The sequence below is a fragment of the Formica exsecta genome, unplaced genomic scaffold (assembly GCF_003651465.1).
Source record: "Formica exsecta isolate Colony F162 unplaced genomic scaffold, ASM365146v1 scaffold295, whole genome shotgun sequence".
In the NCBI taxonomy this organism is placed as follows: domain Eukaryota; kingdom Metazoa; phylum Arthropoda; class Insecta; order Hymenoptera; family Formicidae; genus Formica; species Formica exsecta.
Window position 1 is genome coordinate 259747 of NW_021850207.1, and position 21124 is coordinate 280870.

The 21124-nt window shown below is 34.8% G+C and overlaps 2 protein-coding genes across 5 annotated transcripts; one reads left to right on the plus strand and one right to left on the minus strand.

Moving 5' to 3' along the window:
* Positions 1-39: 39 nt before the first annotated feature.
* Positions 40-3180, plus strand: LOC115237428 (dynein regulatory complex protein 10-like). Of its 4 annotated transcripts, none has more exons than XM_029810452.1 (8): positions 40-156; positions 1361-1458; positions 1657-1834; positions 1922-2057; positions 2169-2318; positions 2394-2523; positions 2593-2819; positions 3048-3180. In XM_029810452.1, exons 1-7 carry the CDS (start codon positions 123-125, stop codon positions 2782-2784), a joined length of 918 nt encoding a protein of 305 aa, XP_029666312.1. In that variant the 5' UTR covers positions 40-122; the 3' UTR covers positions 2785-2819; positions 3048-3180. The 4 variants fall into 4 exon arrangements, with proteins under 4 accessions (XP_029666312.1, XP_029666313.1, XP_029666311.1 ...); XM_029810453.1 differs by lacking the exon at positions 40-156 and adding an exon at positions 442-727 and having other exon boundaries at positions 2169-2289; positions 2380-2523; XM_029810451.1 differs by lacking the exon at positions 40-156 and adding an exon at positions 443-727.
* LOC115237431 (dynein heavy chain 7, axonemal-like) lies at positions 2770-20939 on the minus strand. Its single transcript, XM_029810458.1, has 47 exons — positions 20575-20939; positions 19933-20446; positions 18988-19134; positions 18707-18901; positions 18171-18547; positions 17873-18094; positions 17402-17699; positions 16850-17197; positions 16511-16776; positions 16237-16390; positions 15908-16134; positions 15647-15848; positions 15334-15568; positions 15055-15170; positions 14654-14932; positions 14263-14520; positions 13912-14196; positions 13599-13847; positions 13170-13515; positions 12921-13090; positions 12712-12843; positions 12402-12623; positions 11788-12239; positions 11398-11592; positions 11178-11325; positions 10882-11103; positions 10640-10812; positions 10258-10567; positions 9894-10139; positions 9581-9810; positions 9297-9516; positions 8972-9160; positions 8501-8875; positions 8188-8360; positions 7859-8104; positions 7487-7774; positions 7151-7342; positions 6850-7076; positions 6379-6752; positions 6133-6313; positions 5870-6058; positions 5215-5812; positions 4924-5134; positions 4321-4555; positions 3823-3974; positions 3459-3740; positions 2770-3242 (listed from the first exon to the last, which is right to left on the minus strand). The coding sequence occupies exons 1-47, from the start codon at positions 20901-20903 to the stop codon at positions 3036-3038; spliced, it is 11886 nt and encodes a 3961-aa protein (XP_029666318.1). The 5' UTR covers positions 20904-20939; the 3' UTR covers positions 2770-3035.
* Between the last annotated feature and the right edge of the window lie 185 nt (positions 20940-21124).

Sequence of the window (21124 nt, forward strand, 5' to 3'; positions counted from 1 at the left end):
GAGTAGAATAGAGGTCCTCTATGTTTTTATTATAAATATTGAAAATAAATAATTTCTTTATCAGGCTATAATGTAACAAAATATTGGTATATGAACAAACTGGAAGCGGTAAAACTTATTCTATGGACATCAACTGTATAACAACGAGAGAGAGAGGTGTGTAATACCAAAAAAGTTATCCATGATATATATATATTCGGAAAAATTAAACCAAAGGAAGACTGGAATTTTAAAATAGCTGTGTCATTCATGGAGTTATTAGTATGATCTGTTATCTGATAAGCAGAATTTTTCCATCTTATTCCTTGATATCTACAATGGACTGACTTTTTTGCTTCATATATAGAGTACTGTATGATCTATATATTTTATCTGATAAGCAGAAAACCACCCATTGTAAATATTAGAAAATAAAACGGAAAAATTCCTTGCCATGATCTGACAGCTCTATTAGAGGGTAAAATAGCATTTAATTGATCAATCAGGATAAATGGAACAAAGAATTCTGTGTCCTGATTGGTCAATTAAATGCTACTTTATTTCACAGGATTTTCGAACGCACTCTTATTGATATTTTCATAATTTCACTCTATTGCACAACGATACGCAAAATTGAATCACGGCAAACTTTTCTGAGAGGTCTCGTATATTTGATTTTTTTACACATACATCACAAACACGCAGCTACGATAAATGAGAAACAAGAATAGACTATATCTTTGCTTTGGTAAAAGAATTTTTATTTTCATTGTTGTATATTGTGTGAATAAGTGAAAAGCAATAATCGATATGATCCCGAGAAAAAATGGTCATAAGATCATATATAGTCACGGCTACCGATATAGTTGTAAATTATATAGTTGTTTTGTAAATATCATCGCTGGGCACGTATTTTGATAATCAAAAAACATGCGCAATGATATTTATTGCAGAGCCTACAGCTATTGATAACCGTGTATAGAAGAGCGCCCATAATTATATCCGAAAATTGGCGTGATTATATACGCGCATAATAATTGCGTCATAATTTCGGATATATAATTATATATGGCCATATACATGATATATAATCACATAAGTCCATTTTTTCTCGGGATACAATAAAATAATAATATGGCGTATTAAAAAAAAAGTATATATTTTTTCTCAAATCGGAAAAATTGATATTTAAAGTAAAACTTAATTAAAAATTTATGATAAGATTTAAAATAAACTGTCCAAGAGAACACTTTATGTATAAGAGCCTTTGATCTACAAGAATTGGTAACCATAGGAATTTATTCTGTTGGATCGTTAAATGTATTTGATATTCCGAATAATTCTACAAGAGAAAATATTATAAGATTACTGTGTGTTTCAGAGAGAAATAGCAAAAATATGAGCGAAAAGGATATCACGATTTCGATAATTCGAATGGAAAAACTTTTGGCGGGAATTTCTAGCAAGTTAGAAAAATCGGTAATGTTATTTTACATAGCACTATGTGTGTGTGGAATTTATATCTTATTTAAATAGATAAATTTTATTGCTCTCTTTAAAAGTATCTATTTTGTCGATGATTTTCTGTTTGAAAAAGTATTTTATTTTATATAAACATGTTTTAATTGTTTAAATTTAAATGATCTTGTCTTTTGTCATATTATCATTATTTAATAGATTGAAAAACGTGGTATTGAAACTTCGCCGTTGCTTCAAGAAATCTTTGATCTCATTGAGCTTTTCAAAAAATTTGTTAAATCTCGAATGAAAAGGACTATTCAAGTAGAACGTATGCATGTTATCAATTTACACGAATGCCGAACAAAAATAGCGGAAACCTTATCAGAACTTGAAGGTAAAATATATATATTCTCTTTTTTATAATAAAATAATATATTCTTAATTATTTAGAGCACAAATTAAATTACATATCAATTGACAGTTTTGCAGAAAATATCTGACGAACAAAACTCGAATTTCGAAATTTTTCTAAGAGATATCGTTGTCTGTGTAAACGACGAGGAAGAAATAATGAAAAGCATCCGAAAAACATCAGAAGTAGAAATACCAAGAGAAATGTATTAAAATATTCATTATTATTTAAATAAAAATTATATTTGTTTAATGCATATAATTTTACACCATTTTTTTATAAATAATTTTATAATACATAGCTTTATTATTTTTAGGGAGGAATCAATGCAAAAAATGTTAACTGTAGCAGAACAAGAAGAAACGCGAAAAAAGTTATTGGAATCTAAAATAGATTCGGCAAAACGCAGATTACACGGCGTTATGGAATTCAATGCGGTAACCGAAAAGAAATTTTTCGATGTATGGTAAATACAGTGCGATTTCTAAAAATCACATATGATTCAATATTTATCATTTGATTAATAGATTACAAATTTTAGCGCGAAAGTTGAGCAGAAATACATAGATCTTCTCGCTAAATATGATCGCGATATCGGCGCGTTCCATGCTTTGATGGAGGAATTGTCGAAGGACAAGGAAGTTATTAAAGTAGAAACGAAAAATATGGAGGTACATACTATGATCTCAAGTGCTTAATGTGTGCAATTTTACCAAATATTGATATGATTTTCTTTACAGGATCAATTGAGCGTACAACGAATGTTATATACTCGATTTAAAAAGGAACGAGAAATCGCGCTAATGATAGCCTTTACCAAGAAACTGGATTTCTTTACACGAAGTCGTGCCGCTAAGATCATTCAAAAAGCATGGAGAGCATATTACGAGCGTATTTCTCTAAGAAAACGAAGGAAAACGAGGAGAAAATAATAAACTTTATTAACTAATCTGCTTTATATATCTTGGTACGTATTTATTTCACCCTTACTTTATGTATCAAATTCGGTTTGGTAGTATGAATGAAAAAATAATATTCTTAATTACGAGTACACAGCACGGAAAATAATACTTTTTCATCAAGATTTCATTCATTTTTCAAATCAAATACACAATCTATCGTTGCAGTGATAAGAATTAAACGGAAGAATATAATAATTGACATTAATAATTTGCTATTTTTTTTATTCACTTAGTTGACAAAGCATAGCCGCTCCCCGTATGATCCAATGCTCGGGCGGCTTAATTGTAGGCAACCATATGGCTATGACGAAATTTGTGGAGTGACCCGTGGTGGACAGCACTCCGCGCCGTTCACTGGTTTTATAGAGCGGACAGGTATATGATCGCCTTTCCTCGATATCCTGCTTCTTCATCGGTATCAGCCACAGCTGTAAAAATAATATCACAAAAAGGTAAGCTTCAAATTCTCACACGATTGAATAAAAATTTAAATTTTGTCTCTAAAACGTGTGTTCCAATAAAGCTATTGAGAAAAAACTAGAACACATTCTCTATTATGCAATTCTTTGCATTTCTTTCAATCTTAATTAAATCTTTAAAAAAATGTTTATATACCTTTTGTTTGGAGGAATGAAACTACTTACAAAAGGTACGTTGTCGTGAAGCACTTTGGGGAAACTCTCTTCTATGTTCATTTTTTCCATATCGAATCTTGCGCCATCCAAAAATAATCCATAAATGTAAACGCCGTTCTCGGGCGCAGATGTGAAGACGGTTTCTTTAAGGACTACAAAGTCAAATGCGAGAAGATCTATGGGAATCCGATATTTTCGCGCGTAATTTTGTCGTATCCCGGTCAAAAATGCTTGCGTGAAATAAAATCCTGCTAACCAAAATGTGACGGGTGGTCCTTCGTCGTACCATTTCTGCATAATAATAAATTTACATGGAAATGAATGTTTCGAGTCCAAAAGAGTAAAACATTGAATATAATATATAGATATTTACCTGTAAAAATGTTAAACGATGTAGAAAATCACTGATATAACTGCCGAGAGGTTTTAAGGATGGGTAAGAATTTTGTTTCCACAAAAGGGGTATCTTGCTTATTAAAATTGCCTCGTAAATGTCTTCAAGCTCGAAAGACATTGCGATTATACCTAAATGCAAAGTATTGTGTATCAAAAATTAATTAAATAAAAATAAATAAATTAAATTAAATAAAAATAAATAAATTAAATTAAATAAAAATAAATTAATTAAATTATAATATAAGTTTTTGATATATTTAATATTAATTGCAACATAAAACTTCTCGGATACATCATATGGTTATTTATTATTTTTATTTTTTTACTTGAAGCTCGGAATCAAAACTTGTGAGAAATGATTACTTTCTTGCCTGTTTTTATTTTATTTTATTTTATTTTTTTAAATTGTGATTTGCGTTAATAATAGGCAATCGGTTTCGCGTAAGTTTTTTTTTAAGAATTAATAATTGAATACCTTTGATAGCTTTTCGTACATTGATAAGGCTATTTCTGATGCAACGTAATAAGTTATTGAATCTGTCCATTTCTTGCACCAGTACAGTATTCATGCTTTCGCTGTATAATGTAGGATATTTTACGAGTGCTGCAATAAGATCGTAATCGTCTGGAAGTTTGTCTAAAATTTCTGTTGCAACGTCGTAAACTATCTCATCGTCAGACGCTTGTCTCAAACCAGGTTTGATAGCTTCCTAAGAAAAAGAATAATAGAATATTTTTTATTATTTTTATTTAAATTAGACTGGTTCCTTTTTTAGACTTCCATTCTAGACTGCATTCTGGAAGAGAGTTTATCTATAATAGCAAATCATTATTTTGAAAGAATTTGCAAACGGAACATACCTCTCTCTTAATTTTCCAAAGATCCTACAGATGCGAATGGCAAATAAAAAATATTACATAAAATCCACTAATAATAATTAATTAAGATTTCATTGTTTTTATGATAACATCATGATTACGTACCGTTCGGTCCTAATAATGTTGGATGAAATTAAGAAAAAAATAGATGAATATGATGAGATGTATAATTATCGTTATTGTTTAAATGAAAATTTACCTGAGTAAGCAGCAATGAAGTGAATAATAAGTCTGTCTCTCGTTGATCTTTAAGAATATCGGCATTTTCATTCATGCCGAATACACTTGGCTCAGTAATTATCGGAAGTTTTCTCGTGTAGTTGAGATACGCATCATATTCTCTGACAATCGGGCAGTAGTAAATAGTGGACGATTCATCGAAGTAGTATATTTCATCGGCTAACACCTCTCTACATATGTAATGATAAATAATATAAATAATAATCTCTTTATGAATAAATATAAAATTATATAATTCACTGATACTCACGGACAATAAAACTTTGCCAGGATTGTGTTTAACGTTCTGCGATCCCATTCGTCCGTAACTCTTCCTCCATAGTTGCATTCGCCCGTGAGATATTTCAAAGCGTCGAACTGCACATCTGCGTAATCATCCAGGAACATCTTCAATTGTAGAACGCTAATCCTCAGATCGGTTTCATTAAATTCATAGGGGATGTTCCAACCGATCGGGCCGAACTTGCGTCTCTCTTGCACAAAAGCGTGGAAAAAGCACAACGAGTACAGGAGCTTCTTGAAATACTCGCTCTGAATGCAACCTTCGAAGAATTCGGAACTGCTGATCGGATCACTCGCGTAAGATCTCAAGATGTTGGGCCTGAGTCCCTTGGGCGGCTCGTTCGTTATCTTGATGCCATTCTGGAGGACCGAGATGGGAAAATGTTCCGCCGGATAACTGGTAAGCCACAGCCGGAAATCAGGGTGAATCGTGTCGGGTATCAGACCCTCGCAGATCTTCTCGAGTGTCGGCATCCAGCTCTTGGCCAAGTGACAATTTTGCAATACTACCCAGTTGCCGTGTAGAACGCCGTCCTTTATCAAACCTTCCGCTATAGGTCCTTGACCTGGTGAATAATAGCGCTATCAATTTTTATAGGAAATCTCTCTATGCGAATATTTACCTTGGCCGAGAGACAAGTAGAAGAGACGCTTAGCACCGTAGCCTTGCTCGTCGGCAAATGTCAACAAGGCTTGCGCCGGATCGGCGCCGGGTGTCAAGACAAATATCAATGGAATACAACAGTTGGAATCCGCGAAGGAGGATACCAAATCGAAAGGTGGTGCTTCCGCATATTGCGCGCCTAATTCTTCTATAATATTCAAAGACGATCGATATTCATCAAAAAATATTTCGATTAATACTCGTATAACTTGTGTTTCTTACCTTCAACAAGTATTTGTACAGCCGATATAATTTTATCAGGTCGGATACATCGTAGAATTAATAATCGTTCGAATAAGTTTATATTTTTGTATGGTGACGGATAAGGTTGTTTCTGCGGTTCTCTCGAATCGAATATCTCTTTCCATTCGCTGATGGCATTGGAGAACGATTCTCTGATGCCCTATAAAATTAAAATGTGCATTCTCTACGAATATCGATTATGCGAGCGCGCAAGCAGCAATTTACTTCGAATCCTTTGATATTATCCAGTCTGCATAGCTGATCCCATTGTTTAACAGGCAGCCATTCTGCGGGATTTACATATGGATTTTCTAAACCTATTCCACCGGTTAGCAGAAATAACCATTGACTCGCGGTTTCCGGTACATCGCTCATTCCGCACAGATTGATAACGAGGAGCAGCGCGAAAAGTAGCTTATCTTTTTCAAACAATGATCTACAGATATTGACATAAAGGAAATATGTAAAGTATTTTGTCAGATCTTTCAGACGTTGCTCAACAGTGTCGGCTGGTTCCGTATTAGTGATAGCCATATTGTAAAGATTTACAAACCAGACCAACGAATATTGGTACATTGGATCTATATTGGCTAAAGATGCTGCAAAGAAAAAGAATTACTTGATTAAAATTTGATTAAGAAAAATTTCATTCTTTTTCTTTGTATTATTTTTTATTTTCAACGAGTATTACGATACCTATTGTGAAGAATAATATGGTCGAATAGGCTGCAATAGGTTGATATTGAAGCCTCGCGGTGTCGATCAATTTCTCTGTGACCTCCGTGGCCGCTTGTTTCACTTGGATATCATCGCTTAAATTTTTGGACACCATTAGAATGTCGATAGCTTCCTCGTCCTCTAATATGTTACCTTTTGCCATAGAAAGTACTTCCAAGATTTTATCTTCCGTCTCCTTCAACATTCTATGTAAAATAAAATTATAAGTAAGAATAGAATATAAAACACTGGATGCTATATAATGAGATTAACAATGTACCTTTTGTTTTCAGCACCCTGCACGATCAAAATATTCTTCTCTGATTCCAAGTCGGGTCTTTCCCTCGCGACCACGATACCAAGCAACTGATCTTCTAAGCCACTCGGTGTTATCATAAAATTCAGCAGAGTTACTCTCACAGCTATTTCCGGCAGATAATGAGGATTTCTTAATTTTGTTGTAATGTAGAGCCTGTCTCAATATTATAATATTATTATACATATATTTTATACATAAGGCACGAACAAATTTTATCTCGTGTTTTATGATGATATTTTCAATATCTTAAGCTAAAATATCGAATATATTTTATATATGTATAAAATTAGAGTGTACCTAAAATTAGTATTATATTCTACTATGGCATCGCCCAATTTTATGCATAATGCACCAGCTTGCTTGAATGTCTGTTTGAGAAGTATCGGCTCGAGAACGGCATCTAATTCTTCTTCCACGTTCTCCAATAGTACCGGCTGTCCAAATTGTATCGCGTTTTCCAAGATCCTTATATAATCGTGCTGGCTCAGCCGAATAATGCTTATATTATTATTTTTCTCCAAGTTTCTTATCCATTTATTAGCTTGGCTTTGCGGATCTATCATTAGCGGCCATCTTCTGGCATTCCTAAAAATGTAGGATTATATAATGCAGGTTTATTTCATAATTTCGAAATTATAATTATAAATTATAATTTTATAATCGACTTACATAACGATGATTCCGTTGTCAACGGAAAACACATCGGCGGGTAATCCGGCGATGTTCCAGGATCTGATCAGAACCGGATCGCCGAGTATCTCGCGTAGCTGGAAATCGTGGCTGCAAATCATTTGTAAATCTGTACACAACTGTACCCATTCGCTTATCTGCTGCACGCGAAACGGCATAGTGAACGGACCTAAATAAGCCACTACGCCGGAAGCAATTATTACATCGCCCGTTAGCCGATGGTATCTACAAGAAAGTAGAAAAAATGTTAGATCGAATGAATATATTTTATGCAATAATAAAAAGATAGTGTTTCAGGTTCATCTTACTTGTCGCCCAATTGTTTGGCAGTTTGGAACCAACGTGCATATTCTCCGCCCAATCCTCCGATAAGGTCCTCGGCTCGTTTCAGTTTCGTCTCGCAATCCGCTACTTGATCCGACATAATTTGAAACTCTATCTTTTTCTTGTTTAAGGTCTCTTCAAGATGCAATAATTTTTCCTAATAGAATTTTACAAAGATTTTAATACAAGATTTATAAATATATTTTTAATATTATTTTCTTATAGAAATTAAATTTTATAAACCACTTGATATCAAAAGTTTCACTGAAAAATTAATTTCAGACGATAATTTTATACCTGCACTTGGCGCAATTGCTCTCTCTTTAAATTTAGCTTTTCTATAGCATTGTGATAGGCAGCTTCAGCTTTTGCCAAAGCTTGTCTTTTAGGAGCGATGATCTTAGCGATTATATCGTACTCGGACATTGCGATGACCCAACGGCACAATCCTTCGCAAGCCGTCGAGACCTTCTTTATCTTCTCCGGATCGAAGTCTGGATTAGTTAGGTATTCATTTCGTATCGTTTCTATCACTTTATCCGGTATGTTGTCCTTATCAAAATTAAGCAGCGAGTCCAAAAATTTAGCGTCGCTCAGCATTCTTAAGGCAGCCTTCCAGTAATCATCGACGTACGTGCCCTCCTTCGTGTGAATTCTCTCTGGCTTTATTTGCTACAATAATTTGTTTAAATTTTAACAAATATGTTTGGATTATAATTATAGATTTTTTCGCAAATGATATAATACGTGCTATTTTTCATCATGTACCTTGAGAACACAAACGCTCTCCACAATGAGCTTCACACCGTATGGTGGACGTTTCATTGCTTTCACCACTGCAATATCTGTCGTTGTTAACGTGTCTAACGCTGCTTGAGCGCGATTTAAAATAGGCATGGCTGCAGCCAAATCAGCATCGCACTCGGTTTTTATCACAGCTGCTTCGTCCGCTACTACCTGATACAATATTTTTTTATTATATTCAGAAATATAATTATCTTATTTGCTTGGATTTTTATATATTATTGATGTTTATTTTAATGTTAATAATATATATATATTTTTTTTTTAAATCGCGGTTAAACATTCTTACTTGTGCCGCGGCTTCGTCGACTTTGACAACTTTCTCAAATTCCGCCACTTCTTGATTCTCTTTCTCGACATCGGCTAGCATTTTCTGAATATCCTGCGTGGCTGTGATTAATTTCGGTTGCAATTGCTTCAATGTATTTTGCATATCTGTCACTTGTTGTTGCGTGCTATCCAATTGTCCTAATCCGCCTTCGTATCGAGCTTTACCGTGCAGCACTTCTCTGCAACGTTATAGAAAATTAATTATGGGAAAATTTTTGAAGCTGAAATAAGAGTTATATTTACCCGCGTTTTTTGTCAAGCAAACTTTGAAAAGTGTTGATCATTTCGAGATAAGAGGTAGGTGTCACATAATTGCGTCTATTTAAACGAAATAAGAATTCTTCGCTTAATTTTTCAGTGGACACGTGGAAAAATTGACACATGTCAATACCGGCTTTTCTTTCATGATCAGTGAGTTCGGTCGTTGATAAAAATTTCGTCGCAACAGCCAGTAGAGCATCTTCAGGCCATGGCTTGAGTGTCAATCAAAATCAACGATGTAATATAGCATTGTATTAAATAATAAATGTCTGATGACTTTAGAGCATTTTAATACCTGAAGCCAATCTATGGTGCAACAGTTAACTAAAGCCGGGAATTTCCTGATCCGATTTCTGAAAGCGTCGCCGATAGGAGACATAGTGACAATAATATGTAGCTGATCGCGGCATATTTGCACAAATAAATTAAAAAGCGCTGCAGGACTACCATCCGTTTGTAACGATCGTTCTCTCTGTTGATCAATCTTTTTCATTTTTTCACATATTTCAGCCTTCTCGTCAGCCGCATATATATTGGGCACCTGAGAGAAAATAAAAAATTATAAAATTTTCTGCGATTTTTGATAACAAACAGGGAAAAGTAGATAAAGCGGAAGGTGCGACGTGGAAAGAAAACAATAACTTGTCATATTTATTTACTTCTCCAGAATTAAGCATATTGCTGATATCCTCCAAGAAGTTCTCCTCCTTAATCTGCGTGTCGCTGAAGAGGAAAGCCGAGTGCAACTCGGTGGCAGTGGCTTTTTTTAGAATAGTTTTGATATCCTCGTGCCATTCATGCAGACCGTATTGTTGCGTAAGCTCGACCTGAAACACGTCGTAATCGCAAATATGCGATGCCAGCCTGGTTAGAGATTGCCTTCCGGATCCGCCAACTCCGACGAGAAGAGCGTGGCTTCGCGGTTGCTTGATAATACGAGCTATCCTTGACAGATGCTCGATGGCAAACCTTTATATTTATCCTGAATTTAGCACACAAGACAAGTCAATTATTTAGCAAAAATATAAAACAGAGATTTACCGAAACAATACCAAGTTCATAGGCTTCTTGGTCATTGAATTATATTCGGAAAGATACGTTTCCACGATCTCTCGCAATTGTTCTAGGTCACTGACTTCTTGATACAAGCGTATATCCGCCTTGGCATCAATAAAATCACAATATACTAAATTTCGTAATTCGTTTACAGTGATCTGCAAAAATTTATGATGCAAAAGCATAACTTTTTTTTTTATCAATAAAGAAATTTATGATGATCTTACCCTTGTAATATATTGTTCTTTTTTAGGCAATAAATCTTCGAAGAGTTCCTCCATTGGAACTTCCATACGTTTTTTTAGTGTCACATCGATTTGCTGTATCAGCCAATTGATATCAATTTCATCGACTAAACGATCGCCAAACACTCGAAGTATCTCGTGAACCCATAATCGTTTCATATTTGAGAGCGCGGGCATGGTTTCCGGGACCGATAGAAGAACTCCCTATATATAATTATAATTGCAACAATTAACACAAAATTTTTCTTAAAAGTAATTAATACAGATGTTTAAATAACCTGGATTACTCTGGAGAAATCTCGAAGATTAAACATGTAATGGCATTTTGCAGGTATTGGTAGCAGAAAGGACAAGCTTTTTTTATAAATGTCTAATGTTGCAAGAACAATTTGATCAATACACGGATCAAATTCTTTGCTGAAACCCCTATAATAACACGAATAAATTTAAAATGTATTTTCTTTGGATATTAAATACTTTTCTTTTTAATTTACAGACCTCGTATCAAGATGCCACAGAACGATTCTGCTGAATATCGTAATCATAACGTCATCCTCGAATTCGGATATCGTCAGAACAAAAAAGTGCCGTTTGAATCGCGGCGTGACATCTTTCCCGGTAAATGGTGGAGCCATGGCGCACATTAATTGAATCTCGATCAATTTTATTAACGTCCCTTCTTTTCTGTCATACCTACAGGTAGGTAACAAATTATATGGATATCACTTACAAATTAAAATTAATATAATGTTTAAGTAATGTGTGTGTTCATAAGTATATGTATATATAATATCTTAATCGCACAATTATTTACCGTTACATAAATTAAAGTCATAAATTAATACCGTTATATAAATTAAATCATATACATAAATTGAAATATTTTACCACTGCCAATGATCCAACCATTGTCGTAGTAACTCTATAGGCGGTTGCGCTCCGAATGTTTCTTTCAACGGCATCGAGACGTCGTCGACAAATATGATCCAGCGTTTTCCTATCGGAGGACCGTACACACCCTTACGTCTACGATCTAGCTTGCTCATAATAATATCCTGCGTCTGATTAGCAGTAGTCTGCGCGGAGAAATTGATCAATAACGGTTTATTCACCGCAGCGTTATTTTTCTTCAATAGAAAGTCGATTATATACACAGACTTTCCGGTCCCTGTCGGACCCACAAAGAGCACTGGCTTTTCGTGTTGGACCAACATTTGAAAGAGCGCCGTGAATCGTATCGTTTCTATCGTCGGTACGATTATCTGATTGACTGGGATATCACGGGGAATCGACGGCGCGGATATTAATTCGTCTGACCATAGTTTCCACTTTCCTTTACCCTGAAATAATGCAATTTTAGCTGAATATAATAAAGGAGTATAATAAAAACGCTTTGCAAAAAAATAAAGAATTAGATGCGATGCAAGGAAAATTTAAACATTTCTTTTTTATTCGGGTGTTAAAATTAAATAAATACATTTTTATAAATACATTTTATTCACCTCTTTAATAAATCTGTAGTCAAATACCAGATGATGCTTCGGCATGACGAAGATATAAGGTTTCAAAGGCGGTGGAATCGGTTCTTGTAACTGAAATTGATTCATCAGGAAAATTGGAAATTCTTTTTCTAGAAGCCCGCGAAATAAAATGCTAAATTGTTCCCTGTATTTGGCTTCTAACGTGCCTCCCATCGCCCAAATGCACGAAAAGAAAAACGAACCCTATATATACATAAATATTTAAAGTTAAATCTCTATTGTCACTTGCAAATAATATTTTATCAATTATTTAACTATTGAACTTTTCAACCTCTATCTGCGCTCGCAAATCAAGCTCGCTTAGATTCTTTACGACTTCTTCGTTATAATAATCATCCATGAAGCAATCCATGAGATAAGTAATGGATCGTAAAAGATTCGAATCTGGCATTGGACATATTTCCTACGGATCAGTCAAGTAAAAATGAAATTTTTATTGCGGCATTTTTATCAATTCTCGCTTTATAACGAGAAATCTACCTTTACGTTAGATCGGCGTAATAAGTGAAAGAGGGGTTTGCAAAATCTGACGACTAATGATTCGTATATGAAGGTCCGCAACCATTCGTCTATGACTTCCGGTAATGCCGCTATCCAAGAATTTAATAAAGGCTCCCATCCCAACGCTCCAGGTTCCATATAAATCATGCCTGTTTCGAGTAATACATTGATCTTTTAGTTTCAAATATCTTGTGCTCATATGTTATATTATTATAAGATTCCATTTACCACAACGAGATACCGTGGCCGGTGAAGCGGCTTCTAAATCCAATGGCTCGAATATCAAGTTAGTCGTCGGCGCTAACTGAATGATCTCCCCGCTCATCAGGCACAGTTTCTTGTTGTCATCGAGAACAGTGTTCATACTCTCGATCCATATCGCGTCTATCGGGCCGTCGAAGACTAGCCACTTTCGATTATCGTTCGGCGAGGTCGCAAAAGCCCGATAGCTAATAGCCAGAATGCCGTCGTTCCATTCATGAGACGCCGGATCGAATTGTCCGTACAACTGTCCCAGTGTTATCGACTTCGGATTAATCACCGTTATCTCTACCTTGTGTTCATTCATCAGGTTCTATACAAAATTAATTGAATTTGATTGATTAAATCATTATATGTATATAATTTTGTTTCTTTGATGTTCACGCAGGCGCTTACATTCTCCTCGCAAATTTCGAGGGCATCGGCTAACATTTTGTATGCCGTGGTCTTGCCGGCGAAGGGATACCCAACGATCATAAATCCATGTCTGACCAACATCATTTCGTACATCTGCTGAATTTTTTCTAAAAATACCGGGACACATTGAATGTTTGCGGCAGCACATGCTTGATACGCAGACGCATTTAAATGCACATAGTCTGGCTCTGGAAGTTGCACGTTTGGAAAAAGATCCGAGGTAATACCCTAAGACGACATAATTTTTATGTTTTTTTTTTTTACTTGCGTTTATATAAGTATATATACATACGTGAAATAGGGGTATATCTTCGCTGAGAAACTTGGGCAAATTCACATCTTTGATACTACGTAGGATTAAGATGTCCTCGTTTTCCTTCGGATATTTCAATTTCAAATTTCCTGCCGCAATTAAGACAGACTTTACCGCTCGCATCCCGTAATCGTAATGATTCTGACTGGATAGTTGTTCTGAGCATAATTTATAAGCCATAACTATCTTTACAGATAAAGGTCTTGCATCGTAAAATCCATATGAATATAGCGTGTTCTCCGCTATTAACGCATAATCCGGTACCTAAAATCAAACGGTAAAATATAACATAAACTCACAGAAAATGCAGCAGTATTTTTGATATCTCACCATCATGGCTACTGGTCGAAACAAGGCCTTGAGATTGTCCGGTAATTCTGTTCTGCCGGCGTATCCCGGATTCATCGTAATAAATACCGCGCAGGTACGATCGAGTTTTAATTCCGTCTCCTCGAATATTAGAGTCTTCTTTTCCGCATGTATAGCACGCTGAATAGTTAAGATTTGTTGTGCCACAACCGACAGGACCTCCAAGTCGATGCGATTAAATTCGTCGAAACAAGACCACGCACCTGTGCTAGCCAATCCCTAATAATATAACATTATTTAAAATAAGAAAACTTGTTCATCTTTTTTTTTAATACTTTACATATTATTTTTCTGAATTTTAATTTTTTTCTAATTAATTGTAGTTGTAATTAAATCTTTTCAGTTTGTGTACTTTGAAAAATTTGCCTAGGGCGATGTAGTCCAGCCCCTCTGAACAATTGAATACAACGCATTGCTTGGCGACTGCCTTTGCTAAATCTTTAGTAGTCTCTGTTTTTCCTGTCCCTGCAGGTCCTTCTGGTGCACCGCCAAGATGAAGGCTAAGCGCGCCGAAGAGTGTGCGATAGCATCGATCGGTGAGTGGTGTTATCACCAATCGTGACGTATTGCCCAGGTATTCGTATGCATACATCAGTTTAGAATTTATCATCATCGTGTGCAAGTTTTCATCCTGTACGGGGAAGAAATAAAAATTTTGATATGAATATTGATAGAATGTCAATGTGTGTGACAGATATTTGCATATTGTAAAAAATTAAGGAAGAGGGGTGTTATACGTTTGAATCTACTTACTATCCAGTAATATCTCAGTTGGCAAAGCCATTTAAAATCCGCAACTTGATTCACACCTTGCTCGCATAATTGCATCAATACGTCGCGACTGTGAACGTCTAGCGTCACTAAAGCTTCTGTATATAAGAAAAAAATAATTTTTTTTTTTTTTTTTTTTTTTTCAAATGTAACTAATTTTATAGAAAGAAACTTGCGGACAACTTTTTTTTTTTTTTTTTTTTTGAGCAAATGTAACTAATCTTATATTTTTTAAATTATTGTTTAGAATGGAATTTCAACCTAGAGTCGTTCGATTCTGCGTTGATAATCTACCGCGAACAAGCTTAACGATTTCATTAAGCTCGTATGTACACGTTTCTACATAATCTCTTAAACTTTCGAGGCTCTGTGGAATCTTGTCGCTAACATCTGCCGTCCAGTATAGTTTGCTGACACAAAGAATGGTCTGACCCGGCCATTCCAAGACCCATTGACTCCTAGCTTTAGTCGGAAAAGCATTTTTAGCGCGTATCACCTGAAGAAGCAGATTGGCGTATCAAAGATAATAATTTGTATCGATATATAAAAACTTTGTTTCTGCATTTCGATTAACCTGAGCTTTTACGCTTTTCTTCATATCAGTCTCGAGTTCGAGGAGCCACTTTTCCACTTGTCCTCGTGCAGCGGCCGTATCGATTACGTCTTCAAGAACAATCTCCTCCCCTTCAGATGATATCATTGCCGTGGCCTCCATAATATAGGTAAAACTCAATTTTTCAATGCCTTCGAAGCACTTTTTCAGATGCGGCTGTACTCTACGATGACAATTAAATAAATAACTGCAAATGACAATGACTGGTTTAACAAATCATACCGCGTGGGATCCTTGGTTTCGGACAATATTTCCAAGAGTTCGTCGTTAGAAAGGAAGAAGAATCGCGGGAAGAAAAGCCTTTTCTTCTCTAGATAAGCGGCGAGTCCTTTTTGCACCAATTCAAGCAGGTTGGTACATTTTTTCAAACGATCTAGCATTTTGTCGATATCGACGACGATCATAACTGCTGGATTAGCCGCAACGATTGTCATAATTTCCCTCCAAATCTATCTTACGTGTACGTTCAATTTTATTTTATTTATTTTCAATTTTAAATTGTTTAATGTATATATATATATGCTATAAAATAATTTAGTTTAATTACAAACTTTGTCTACGGCACTAAATCGCCGACTCTCCTCCGGCATCTGTTGCTGTATATCAGGTGATGTGAAAATCGGTTCAAGATACATCCATGTCGCTTGAACTTTTAGCCAATAATCCATGATATCTTGCAGTAAGAGTAACTTGTTTTCCCATCCCCTGATGGCATAAACGTTTTTACAAATTTTGTTTGACAGTCAAGGATTTATCACAAAATTGATAAAAAAATTGAAACAAAATTTTTTAATAAAATTATTGAAATTTTTTTAAGAAACCTACAGAGTTTCTTTTTCGAACGGCTTTATATAAAGAGAATTTTTCATAGTCTGGGTTTTCGTCAGGTGATCGTCGAGTAATTGCTGTATCTCATCCACACTGGCAATGACATATGTGCCGGTATCGCGATAAGGATTAACAGTGAACGCAATATCTGCCCAGTCAGAGTACATTTTGAATAAGGCTCTCTCCAGATTACCCTCTTTAGTGGCTGCCTCGGATATTGCCTCGAATTTCGCTACGTAATCGCCTAATCCATAATCGAGAATCTACGGATGTATATAAATAATATAATAACTATCTTATACATTTATTGACAGATTCGTCAGATTTGCGTTTAACCTTGGCCAACGTCATGTATTCATCGACTTTTATCGGAAATCCAACAATTTCCGAGACTTGCTCCCAATGACGACTCTTCAGGGAAGGATTACCGAGGGTTAATATCACTGGCATGTGCTCCTTGAAATCCTCGATTCTCATTCTCACTATCTCTGCCAGTTTCCTCACTATAGGTTCTTGAAAGGCTTTCTCCAGCTTGTATACCGTACGATACGCGATACCGGTTTCGTTTTCGATTATTTCAGGATCGTAAGAACCTATCATAGCTTCCGTCCACATTTCGTAGTTTGTCAAGAATTCGCAGGCAATGTCGTAGAATTTTTTGTAGGGTGTCAATTTATCGGCTATCTACATAGTATAAAAGCGAGGGACACAGTATAAAAGAAAGGATGCAAAACCAGCATGTGGAAAAATTTTTAACATTCTGTAGAAAAACGTTTCTCGTAAGTATGTGTAACAGTTTATATAATTTGTATTTTTAATAATACTGGATTACAAAACAAACTCGAAACATATAACTAAATCACAAGATAAAATTAAATTGCATTATACCTTCTTCCTCAAGGGATACTGTGATATATCCCAGCCGAATAATTTCTCCTCATCGTTGAATTCGGCAATTATATCCATGGCAGCGATCAATTTGTTATCAAGACTCATAGCTTTTTTTTTGTATCTTTGTATCTCCTCGATGTTACCCCAATATTGCAATTCGTTGCAATGTTTCTCATAAATTTGAAGATCCTGCTCAAATTTGTCGATTCTAGCTTTGAGTGTTGCCTGGTACTCGCCTGTTTTACTCGCGACTATTTTTCGATGCTTTTCGAAAATTTCAGGCATTTTGTGATACCTGATATATCAAAATGTCAACACGCGCGATTGTAATACAAAACTGATATATATTATTTCAACAACTTCTTCACACTCTCCATAATTAAATCTCAAATGCAATTCATTGTTTTATTCTACGTTTAATAAAGCGTATTTTTTTGTTGTAAATTAAATTACTAAAATTGCACTCACCATAGGAAAGCAAAATTATTGCTCTTTAACTCGACTGGCGTTAAATGATGATAATCCGACAAAAATATTATGTATTTCATTACTTCTCTCAATCGAGTCTCTAATTCAAAAACGGTGTCTGTTTCAGATTTATGTATAAAAGCCTGCAGTTTCATGAGTTCTGATGTATTGGGTGGTATACTTAATGCCTGGTCCGAAATATTTTGATAAACATCTCCTATACTAGTAATTAGGTAAGATTATTATCATGTTTTATATAAAATTATATTTATACGTTAAAAATCTATGAAAGACATACGCTCGAACTTTTTGCTGATAATCGGCAACCATTCTTGAAACTAATTCGTCCTTTAGATGAGCAGCTGTAGAAGCAATATGTTCTATAATATAATGCCTGCGAACTTCAAAAAGATCAGTAAAAGACGTCCAATAAAATTCTAGCCGTATATTCTTGCTCAGTTGATCGTAATAATCAATGAGTTCGCAATATTTCTCGTATGGATTAGGTGGTTGCGCTTTTAGAAAATCCTGAATGTGTTGTACATCTTTGCCGTTTATTAAACTCATATATTTGTCAAATTCGCGTAATTGTAATTCCGGATCAATTCTGTATTGTTGAATTAAGTTTGATATAGTATTTACGTGCTGCTCAAGAAGGTCTGAAGAAATTATTGGCTACGGAAACACGTGGAAGTTTAATGATCACAATATTATAACATAATTTTTTTAATCAATTTTAATCATAATAATTATAATTATAATTTCTTATAATAGTGTTTTGTTGAATTATTATATATATAATATTTAAGCAACTTAATATATTGTATAAAATACCTTGAGTAGTTCAGGCGCATCAGTATCAGGATAAACCCACTCCAGTTTTATCTCCGCACGTGGTAACGTAGTTACAGCGTCGTAAAAAGAGTTCAACAACATTGAAAGCACATTTACGAATGCATTGAATGTGGGATCGAAAGTGATAGACGTATTCTTTACCACAACGTCTATGTTAAAGCCACAATTTGTATACTGTTCGAGCAATAATTGTATTCAATGCGAATCTCGACCGAAATGTTGGAAATATTTACAAGTTTTAATCGAGAATGTCTACTCACACCCACGTCAGTAAGATAGTCGATATAGTCCTCCATCGAACGTAAGCACAAATCTCGCAATTGATCTTCCATGACATAGGCAAGACAATTAAAGAATTTATTATATCGCGGATCGTGCGCCGATGGTAAATTTCCCTTTTTTGAAACCTGAATATAAAGATATTTTAATTAAATAATTAAAAATGCACGGTAAAATTTATATTAATGCAAAATAGCTTTTCCTATTTCTATTTTATAATTACTAAAAAATTGTGTTTCTTACCGTAAGTAAAATGTTGCAAATTTTTGGCAACCATTGTTTGAGAAGATTGTCGCTTGTACTTCTAAGTATTGTCATGAATTTGTGTTCAAATGTCGAAAGATCGTACGGTTGTCTATACGATGCCAGTTCTCTTTTGTCTACTTGCTTGATTTTTCTACAATTAGTGGAAAAAATCGTAATTATATTAAATTAAAAATAATGTATATAATTAGTATTATACAATGATACAATGCACAATTCACTAACCCGTATTCGCGATACCAATAATCCAAAGTTTTACGAATGCACAAATGATACAGAATAATCGATCTTTTTTCTAATTTCATCCTTATTTTTTGGTACTTAACGCCTTGTTCCGGCTCGGAGAATGGCTCGGCGATTCTTCGGGAGAACAACGGCTGGAACATGCACGACGTTGTTCCGTGAAACATAAACGCAAATAATTTGGAAGCCAAAATCGTATGTAGCATAAAAAACTAATTACTCTTTTGTGTTTTTTTTTTTATTAAATTGTGTTATTGACACAAAAGCGGTTACGTAATTATGTTTTCTATGCAACGCATTAAGCTTTAAATTTTATATAATTGTACATAAATAATATTTTATTTTTTTAAAGAAATGCTAGCCGGAATCATATTATTATCTTATTGCATTATTATCGTTATGCACGTAATAATACTAACCGGTGCACAGATACTATGCGTCTCTTCGAATGGTTCCTGTAGCACAAAGTCAACGACAGCTTTTTTCATGCTTGTAACGTAGTCGCTTTTTAATTCCCGAATCAATTGCTCGAAACACTCGCTGTGTCTCTCCTGCCATTCAGTGGTCACCATGCTTGTTATCTTCTTTAACGTGTCAGAATCTAAGGTGCCTGCGTGAACATCATCGACCTCATGAAGAATGTAGTAATAATACCTCAAGAGATTTTTGTCTTCCTCCGTGAGCCAATAGTGAACATCAATATCGCTGCTCGAAGTTGCCGCTGTTTCCCCGCAAACATCATCATCATCATCCAAAACCGTTTCTTTTTTTGCTACACAATCATCGCATATTTTTCGGCTTTTTTCCGGCCCTTTGATCTTTCTGATGAGATGCATCCGAAATTCAGCTCTCTGCTGGCATAGCGATGTATAATAATCGTCTTTTTGGGGTGCGATTTCTTTTTTTTCCTTTTTCTTTGACGCTGTGATACTCCTTCAAGTTTATTTAATTTTCTTTTTAAAATTAGAAAAGAATATATACGATATAATCAAATATTGAAATTTAAAAATTGCATCTTGTGATGATAGCTTGTCGTACTTTATAAATCGTTGATTGTTTACCTTGATAAAGTCTCGCACTCTTGTGGCAAGTCTGGGACACTTGGTTTATCTATAATATATTTTTTCAAATAATCGAAAGTTTTTTGATGCGTATATTTTTGTAAAAGCTTTGGGCAATATGTATCGGAACTGGATTTCATCCAATCGCAATGTTTTTTACGAGATTTTCTGACGTGCGGCTCTTCGAACACGTCGCTTCGCTTCATTGATTTCATGCATGGTTCCGAATATTTATGGATATCGATTTCTTTATCGTTTTTATCTTGTTCCGTAGCTTTTTCTGTTCTTTGGATTCCGTTCTTCTCTTGTATGCAATGCGACATCTCCATCGCGTAATCAAGTTACGTCTCCTATCACAATCTTTATGCTAATTTGAAAATATTACACACGAGCGTAATTTGAATATAAAGATATAAAGTAATTTTTATATTAAATTGCACATATATAGAGTTACTTTAAATCTCCCTTCACATGTCATAATTGTTATAACTTACCGTTTTTAAAGTTTAGAGTCTCAATTGGTTTAACCGAAAAATATATAATAATGCAT